Source organism: Saccostrea cucullata, unplaced genomic scaffold (genome assembly GCF_032062105.1).
Source record: "Saccostrea cucullata isolate Sc308-1 unplaced genomic scaffold, CSIRO_AGI_Scuc_v1 ctg1574, whole genome shotgun sequence".
In the NCBI taxonomy this organism is placed as follows: domain Eukaryota; kingdom Metazoa; phylum Mollusca; class Bivalvia; order Ostreida; family Ostreidae; genus Saccostrea; species Saccostrea cuccullata.
Window position 1 is genome coordinate 15199 of NW_026938887.1, and position 10384 is coordinate 25582.

The 10384-nt window shown below is 31.0% G+C and overlaps 1 protein-coding gene across 1 annotated transcript; it reads left to right on the forward strand.

The window, feature by feature from the left end:
* Window positions 1-461: 461 nt before the first annotated feature.
* On the forward strand, window positions 462-2885 carry LOC134251657 (uncharacterized). The gene is made up of 8 exons (XM_062734058.1): window positions 462-751; window positions 942-1008; window positions 1125-1236; window positions 1480-1653; window positions 1910-2003; window positions 2208-2296; window positions 2389-2482; window positions 2630-2885. The coding sequence occupies exons 1-8, from the start codon at window positions 700-702 to the stop codon at window positions 2869-2871; spliced, it is 924 nt and encodes a 307-aa protein (XP_062590042.1). The 5' UTR covers window positions 462-699; the 3' UTR covers window positions 2872-2885.
* Window positions 2886-10384: the final 7499 nt, after the last annotated feature.

Consider the following 10384-nt stretch of genomic DNA (forward strand, 5'->3'; position numbering starts at 1 on the left):
TAGAGATATTGACAGATATTAACCAAACCTATATCTGTTCAATGAGATATATGGAAAAGACGAACAATATTTGAGCTTAAAAGTCCATTTAACATCCAAAAAATTGGAGCAGGGCAACCACGGACCTCCAGAACACCAGAGGTGAGATCAAGTGCTATGGTGAAGTTAGCATCCCCAGCCAACCGGTCACAGTGTGCTGTGTGCTCCTTGGCACAGATCATCGGATTTTTGCATTACCATCGGACTTTGGTGTTACCTTCAGACTTTAGAGTCCCATCGCATTTTGGAGTGTTACAAATATATTTTGATTATCTTTTTTATGAATCGATATTCTGAAGGGTTTTGGCTATTAATACTGTACTATTATCATGATTTGCAATTTGACAGTCTATCTTTATTTATTTAACAAATTGGCATTCTTGAATTGGGAAAAGAAGAATATCTTTCTTATTAACTGAAAAGAGGAAATTGACGAGAACAAAGTGTTTAAAGAGTAAATTTAAATTAACATTTTTTAAAGGCTGCAGTGTACAAAAAATGATGTTATTTGAATAATATGTAATGTATAATTTTATATACCAAAACGAAATATGAGTATAGCTATGATCCAATAAATAGCTTAAAGTATTTTTGCGTACTTTATAGGAACATTACCAAGCTAGCAACAGATACCATTATCGTGTTGTCAAGAAAACTACGATGTTGGTGTTGTGTGTTTGTATATTTACATGTATCATATCTTCTTCAAGAGGTAGACAGGAAAGTTCACTTTATAATAATTCAATTTACAGAATGTATATATGCTTAAAAAAGAGAGAAATACTTTAAATTCATATTTTAATTAACAATATATATCAAAATTTTTATAATGCTGAAAAAGAGAAATTTATATTAAACCAGGATAAGATACGTTTTGTAATATTTTTTTTTCAAATATGAAGCAATAGCCATCAAACGCCAATGGGCATCAGAAGTGACAGCATTTTCTTCACAGTACGACGCAACTCGGTAAAGTCGTTTTAAGCTACAATAAATTCCTAAACTATTCTGTATCAATATATCTATCTTTTTAAACTAAGCTACTTTTATTTATTAATGATCTTATATATTTTTTAATCTTTTAGATACTCAGCGAAACAGATTTTGGGAAAACCCAATATTTATCCTCGCTATGGTGATATTCCGGGCACATGGGCACAGGCAAATGGACAACTGAACGCAGATCAGTTCATAGAGGTACTGTATTATTTTAGACATATCTAAGACAGGTACGATATTATTATAAGGTAAAAGATATGAAATAAAAATGCTGATGTCGTTTATTTTGTTTTTTGCTAGGGGTATATTCTATACTAAATATTATCTTGATGAGAGATTTCGGAGTTCATATAAGATTCTTACTCATATGAAGACACCAAAGTTACATAGTACATATACCTTCTTAAACATTTTGTTTATAATACATCTCTACGTTGTCAGGTCAAGTTTGTTGAAAAGGTGTGGATTACTGAGATAAATATCTATGAAACGTTAAATGCTGGAGCCGTCAAAAGAATATTGGCAAAGAACAAAGTGAACCAGTGGATTGAGATTTTTAAGGTTTCACAAGCACATTTAATCAGAAAGTCTAGGATATTTTCACCTGAACTACAAGTGAGTTTAAATGTCTTTTCTTCTACATGTATATACTTGTTCTCATTGGTTCCACTATTCTCTTGCTATTCACTGGTTTTAATGTTAACCACTTTATAAAACATATTTCTGTTAAGCATAAAATAATCTTTGTAGATATCATTGAATTTTAAAATCATTTTCTTTAGATAAACTTTTTAATGAGCTTAACCATGAATCTAAAATATATCTATAAGAAAACTAATCAAACTTTAAAATGAAATTTTATTCTTTTCAGAAAGTAAATTTTCCTGTAAACGAGTTACGAATCGAAGTTGATTGTTCCGTGTCCCATTCATGGGTTGAGATTGACGCAATTGAACTCGTCGGTGGTATTGTTTTTAATACAAATATCATATGTCTTAAAGTTAAGCAAGCTGAATTCAGTTCCAATAATTAATATATAATGCGTGTAAATGAAACATACAAAACAATATATAATCTTCAATATTGGCAGATAATTGGCTGAAATCATCAGAGTTAATTTTATTATTTTTTTCTTGACAATACAAAGTGATTTTGTTCTTTTAACAAAGGTGAAGGTGATTGTCCAGAACAGTTTGAGAAGCTCTGGGACTCCTGTTATCTGATCAAAAAAGATAACGTTTCAGCAGACACAGCATTTGTAAGTTATAAAACACTTCAGAAAATACAGATTATAAGCATTACCTACTATAATTTTTTAAGAGATTTATGTGCTTTTCTGTATACTTTAAGGCTAAATGTTTGGACATGGGTGGATATCTGGCCAACTTTGAAACTCTTGAAGAGGCTTTGCAAATGAAAGAATTTCTAAAGAAAACGATTACAGGTATTACAGAGAATAATTCATGGGTGTTATTTGTAATTATTTTTGCATTTAGCATATCATGACTGTTTTATAATTCCTTTTCTGATCAAAATTGGACAATGCTTGTATATTTTAAAATATTAATTAATATCGGAATCAAATGGACAGGAATTCATTTCTACGTTGGGGGAAGAAACATCAACAGGAGAAAACCCGGTGGGGATTGGAGATGGATTAAGCACGGACAAATGACTGAGATGAAATATCACGCCTTTGGCGCCGGAGAACCTAATGGATCAGACAGTTCTCCCCAAGACTGCATGTTCTTTTATGCAAGCGAGCAGTACATGTTCCATAGCGTCAATTGTGATAATGGTACATACCTCGGTGGTTATATCTGCGAAGCATGAACATTGTTCGTTTCTTTAAACATGTTAAAATAAAATCATCTTAAAGACCGTGTTTATATTTCTCTTTTAATATTTGAAAAAAAGGGATGAAGGGGAACATGATTCATATTGCTACACATTCACATATTGTTGTCCTACTCTTATCGCTGTAGTGGCGGAAAAGTTTATCATAATGTTAATGATGAATACATAAAAATTTGCTTTTATTTTTTTTTACTACCACATATAAAGTCAGTATGAAGGATATGGAGATAACGAGCAGTATTCAATATCAAAGTTCATAAAACATTTTCTGTCTATATATATATATATATATATATATATATATATATATATATATATATATATATATATATATATAGTTGAAAATAGTTCACAGTTGATGTCACACAGGTGAAAATAATTATAAAAGAAAAAGAAAATGAAGTTTTCAAATTTCATTTAACACAAGCGCTTCCTGGATTTCATAATCCGTCTTCAGGTGTACATAAATTGAACACCCGAAGACGGATTATGAAATCCAGAAAGCGCTTGTGTTAAATGAAATTTGGAAACTTCATTTTACTTTATATATATATATATATATATATATATATATATATATATATATATATATATATATATATATATATATATATATATATATATATATATATATATATAGTGACCTTGTTTGCAGATACTATTTATAATAGGGTAGAATTTTGCCTGAAATATCTCCCGCTAAATTGCGGATAAATTTCATGTATTTATACTTAATTCCTAGATTATCTTCATGTATACCAAAATTGGAGTGGACCTATATAGGGTATGACAGTTCTTCAGTCCAATACTAATTTATACACCCCTACTTATGTTATTGTGATTTAAAATCAAGACACGTGGTTTAGGTTGATCTATTAAAAGGTTATAGGGTAGATCCGGTTTTATAAATAAAATTGTCAGTAAACAGGATATTGATATAGCCTGTTTCTTTTGAAACCATGTCCTGTAATACATGTTTCCAGACCTTTCTGAAAGACTTCAGGGGCGTAGCAACAGTTTTTTCCCAACGTTACTTATACTATAGGAAATATTAATTGAAAGACTGGTTGCCCCCCTCCCCTCCTTAGACTTTTAGTGATATACTGAAAATGTGTATTAAAATTGGTACTAAATGTAATTGAAAGTGAGAAAAAAGTTTCCCTTAAATTAAACAGACGCAAATCGCTTTTGCAGTATGACTTTCAGAAACCTAGACTTCCACCGTTTATTGAACAAATGTGTTTGTCATTATGAGCTGAACATAGTATTTTTAAAAATGCTTTTTTTTATTTACAATAAGATTTTCCTTTTTTTTTTCAAGCGTAAAATTCCTGTAGGATTCGTAGTAACCCATAATGCAATACTCATTCAGCTGATTGGTCAGTTAAAATCATGCTAGTGCCTCATTTGCTAATCTGACGTCAAAAAATATAGTTCACATGCAAAAATATTTTTGCAAAAAGAAATTTTAATTTATGACTGCAGAAATTGTATTATAGAGAATACTTAATATTTAAGTTTGAATGAATGTAAGAGAGATCGATTGATTGAAGTACATTTCTACAGGCATTATCAGTTGATTCTAGGGTGGTAAAAACTGAAACGCAACATAACTTTTCTGTTTACCATTACTCTACGTGCTAGTCACTTCCTAGCCACATTTCCGTGAATAATTTACCCTCGCTGAAGTCTCGCTAACTCTCGCCAGAGCCACTGCCAGAGCTACTCTGAACTCATCTGGTCTTAAAATTTGGAGAACACCGAAAAATAAAAGGTTCCGAACACACTAGTAGGGGTGTTATAAATACATAATCTCAAGCTACGGATTGGAGTTAGCTTAAAGCTCTCTCCTACCCGTTGATCACAAAAAGTGTAATATTGAATATGTAGGCCTGTTTACTATTATTCTTGACATTATAAATATACAGAAATATTTCGTAAACTGCAATTGGATATTAACTCGCATTGGTCAATATTTTAATGAGCTAAAAATAGTCTTTTCTTATTTAACCACGGCCAGAATGGGATAGGATCGTATATTTTGAACGTGGTCTGCGACAAGGGATTTAACATTTTTTTTTTGATTATTAGTCCATATTTCATTTAAATCATTCTTCAGTAGAAAGAACTATATGCGGTATAATATACCTTAAGCCTGTTTTTAAATACCATAGCATTATTATTTCACAAATACGGTTTTACAAAAATATCCTGACAGCATGGACAAGTAAAACAGATATAGAAAATAAAAGCGTCAAAGAACTTTATTCGGTAATAACCAATATTTGCCCCCAAAATCAAAGTTTGATGGAGATATATTTAATTAAGTTTTTAAGTTAAATAAGTATATGCTGACTTCAAAGCACGGAATATTTTCATAAGTAATGACACCATATGTACGTAATGACGTCATAAACATGACTGAATTTCAGTTTTTTTATGAATTTTACAGAAAAATGTATATATTTCGTCGATATTTTGAGTAAAAGTCACAGAGCGCATGTGTGTTCAGGATCAATATTTTGATATAATGTGTAGAATGATAATATCAATGAATATGTCATTATTGTTCCTGAACCAACTTGCGCTCTATAAATTTTAAAGCTAAAATTGTTGTAATTTTGTCCATTTTGTCCTCTTTCTGAAAAAGGATATAAAATTGGACTAGTTTGTGACGTCATAAAAACAAAAATTGTGAATACACTGCTTTGACACTATAATATTTTCTGTTAATTCATATTTCTCATACATTTTATTGAATTCAGCACATTTCAGGAAGTTTTCAAAATTTGACTTTTGTGGGGGCAAATGTATGTAATATACCGCATATAGTTCTTTAAATTCCATAATTTATAAAGGGGCATATTGCACAAACAAAGGACCCACTACGTATATAGCTGGTATTGTAGATGGCACTACTCGTGTGTACATATTCAATGCTATTCAGGCAAGTAAATGGCAAACACCTCAGGGCATCTTGTCATAAAACTGAAAAAAGAAAACAATTCAGGGTTTCAAACCATCACCAAAATTTCCAAACTCATGCATGAAAGTTACAGGTTCCTGTCTGGGTACAAATTGTCCGGTTCTTAGTAAATTTTCCAATATATTTTAATATTTGAAATTTATTCGGTGATAGTATTAAAATTTTTAGAATGTTGAAAAGATATGATACACTTTGTATACTTATAAGATTTTATATTCTTTAAACTTTAAAAGGCACATTTCTTAACTGCTTTTATAAGCTTGCACTTCTTGATAAAGGGATTAAAGGAATTAAAAGTGCTGGTTAGGGTTACATGTTACTAGTATTCAACTTCTGCACTGAATTGAAATTTAAATAATAAGATGCGAATTCTTTTTAACACAATAATTTTTTCTGAGAAAGGCGATATGTTTACAATTTTTCATTCATTTATTTTTAACTTAATTATGACGTTTCGCACGGTGTTGGGTCAGTTTCGGTAATGTCAAAATGACGCTATTCTACGTGAAATTATAGAAAATTTATTTGACGTTACTTTTTTGCTATCATTTTTTTATGGAGGAAAAATAAAAACACAGTAATGCCGCCAATTATATAATGCACGTAATTTAAAATACGTGTCATTAAATTATCTGCACCCTTCTGCATGCATGTTGCGGGAGGAAAGTTTGAGCATGGTTTGCCTCATTTAAAAAAATCATTGGTAGAATAACAAAACTTGCTCAACATCGCATTTTAAATTTATGCTTTTTATTTTATTGAGATAAATTAAAAAATTAAAAAAAATCCATCTCAGTAGGCCCTAGATCCTGTCTCTTGTTTTTAGTAAATTGTACGATTATAGATATTTTGCTGATTTAGCATTGATTTTTTTTTCGTTCAAAGTCCCATCCCATCTTGTAATGAAAATCAAATACCTTTGTACTCACCACCGACAACCCCTAACCCCTAACCCTTATTCAATATTGGATCATTCAAAGTAAACGCACCATGTATAGAACATCTTATACCAGCATAAAATAGAGTTGACACACTTTACTGTGAGTTAATTCAAATTTGAAATCATATCCTTGCATAAATTTTGGTTTGTGTGATCTTTTTCTCGTGTCTTAATTCGAACTCTGAATGGTACTTTTGTACAGATTCTGACAAGAATTTACTTGGAATATACCAATAACTTTTTGAAAAGATGCACATTTCATAAAAATCCTTAATTTTCAATATGTCTATTTTCAATGACTACACATATGATCAATGTTACCACATTTATACAATTATAGTAAAATTTATTACTTTTGGACAATATGTGACATTTATGTTGACATTGTAAAAAGCCTAAATAACAAACACTTCTTTATAGAATCAATTCATTTTCATATCTAAATAAAGTTTTGATCTTGCACATTTTGAATTAAACGTTGTTTGGTGCTAAATTTAAAAAATGAATTCTTAAAATGTAGGTCATTTCTGGGGTGTAGCATTCAAACGTGATGTTTTTGCCGTCAAATTCAGTTGTGACGTATAGCTACATGTAGTAAATATATGTAACACGGCAATTGTTATTAAAATTTAAGGTACCGCAAGTTAAAATGCTGTCTAGAAATCCATTTCTTAATAACATTGCAACATTTTGTAGAATTTAAAATAATTTTCAACATCAATTTTTCATCCAGCATCACAAAATTTGCCATTTTACGAATTTTAAAAACTTTTCGACATTGAATCTCCAAACTTTGTGACACACCATCTTAGTCAATGTCCCCACAATAAATCGGCTTAATATCAGAAACCCAACATACATATCGACACAAAATATCAGTCTAATTTAAAATATAGTTTCTTACACACAAAAAGAATCATTGACATGTCATTTCAAAATTGATTTTGCTCATAAAATTATTTTTTTAAGTTACTGATGACATTTTATGTTCCTTCAAAATTTCTTCGGATAAAGCTTATCTACATCGCTGTCTTGCATTTTGAACAACGCGTTCACAACATTCGGATTGAACAAAATCACAATTGTAAAACTTTACATCAGTTACATCATATTTTGATTTTTTCTGCTAAATTTTGTGTTTGAATTGTTTGCTTTATGAAAATTATCAACATGTTTTTATTGCGTGTGCGACGCTCCTGTTACCTATCTACATGTGTTTTTGACGTAATTGATTTAGTTGAATTAATATATTTGATATATTTGATAATTGGAATTTTTTTATCAATATTTTTGCTGAAATATATTTAGTATACAATTACCGACCGAATGATATATAGTTTTCATATATTGAATTGTTTTAAAATTATGGAAATACATGTAGCGCATATACCGCCGTAATAGTAATTATTGACTTTTTGACACCGACACCGTGCTCGACGTCTATAGAAAATGCCTTTGCAATATTGCCTCCATGTAGTACACAATATATTAATATATGATCACGTAACCGTCTAACCAGGTGATGTGCTAATTTTAAAAATACAATGAGAAATGAATCAATGGGCCGTACTTTATTATTTCAATTAATAAAAATATTATGATAGCTTTAAGAAATGAATGCAGTTTTAAAAAGTGTTTACCTGTATTTGTACACTTCTAGGTTCTGTTGTTTTCATTATAATACACTTTAACAGTTCTTTTTAATGGATAGAAACAATTTGTAGTTCATTTTTTAAAAAAATATATTGTTCGTATTCACAAATGCATAATCAAGTGTTAAAAAAGGGTTAAAAGATGAAAATGTTGACCTAAAGCCAATAAAATATATGGAGACTTGAGTCTAAATTTCGAATCAAATTAGCTTTTGTAATTATTCTGATAATCAAACAAATTTTCTTCGTTTTGTATTTGATTGATTGATTGTGTATTGTTTAACGTCCCTCTCGAGAATTTTTCACTCATATAGAGACGTCACCGTAAGCCGATGAAGGGCTTCAAATTTTGACCTTTACTCGGCAGTGAGGACTATTGAGCAGTGAAGGTTATTTATCGTGGCAAAGCCTGCCGCTGACACGGGGCCTCGATTTTTAAGGTCTCATCCGAAGAACCCACAACTTTCACTTCAAAGTGCCAAGCGCATGGCAAAGGAACAGTTGCTACTCATTTTTGTTTATCAACTTAGGTCAGTCGCGACCGAGATACGAATTCACAACCACCCGATCACGGTTTTGTATTTGAAAATCACATAATACCAAAATCATTACACACATATGTGGAAACCCAGTCCACTTTCTAATGATGAAATTTTTAAAATCATATTTAGTATCTAAAACATTTAACAATCCAATTTAGCCGTGGTGAGTTCGACATACACTACCTTTACTCGATTTCTTAACTTACTCAGAGTAATACACGTCTTCTCAAACAATAATACATTGACGGGTCATGTAAATACCCTTCCAAGTCCTAGCAACGCTACTAACGGACAAAGGAAACTTAAAGCGTATTGTGATAAAATATATTGCAGGGGTAGTGCAAATCAGATGTGGATTCTCAAAACTCTAACTAACTGTCATGTAATCATTTTAAACTTCAGATTTAAATTAGTAAAAGACAATGATCCTAATTGCCAGGCCATTGATTATAAACTGAATTGTCGAAGGAATTACCGGTTATTTCCTAATCATGACAAGGAGCACGAAGCGAGTGTAACGTCAGTAGATACATAACATCTGACATGGAGGTCTGTGTTTGTTCTCCTCCAAAATTTGTATTCATTAATGGCCTTGGAGCTTTTATACCGTTTATTATTTCTATTTATTATATAACTTTGTGAAATCCGGTAATCTAATTGGTCAATACGAAGTAATTATTTTTTAATAACGACCGCTGAAAGCGAATAATGACTCGCACGAGCTGCCTCGTTTTCACTTTTGCTTTAAACAAACATGGAAGTTCGCAAGTTAGTTTCCAAGTTGTAGATGAGGAAAATTTAAAAGATAAAGTGAAGAAGTCTGAGGCTGAGAATACAAACAATTTTGACGCTGTTTACGCGATTACGGAGACTAAAGAAAATAAAGACGAGTGTCACTGTGTCATGTATGAGAGTATCTTATCGTAGAAGACTTAAGTATTTATATTTTGTCCATGCATATAATTCCCTCTGCAAGTGTAAACGAGTGCGATTCTCAATCTGGGGGAGGGCGTTCGCTGACTGTGATATTCGGAGATAGATATCTTGCGTAATTATAATGCTATGGGTTAAAATTTATTATCGAAACAAGTTCCTCTGAGTAACATTCAATAAATTCTGAAACATTTACGTTCTACTTATTTATGGTTATTCTATCTCTGTAAACATTAGGAAGATATACATTGTATTAATATACTTGGGAAAGTATTATTCATATAATATACTAAATATGGACTCAATGCACGGTCTAGCTCCCTCGGTCGAGATGCTCCATGTATCTTCGGTCAATATCTGTCACCCTGGGTCCTTATAATGCATTTTGACCTACATTGAGTCCATATTTGTATAATATTTCATAGATATTACTGAA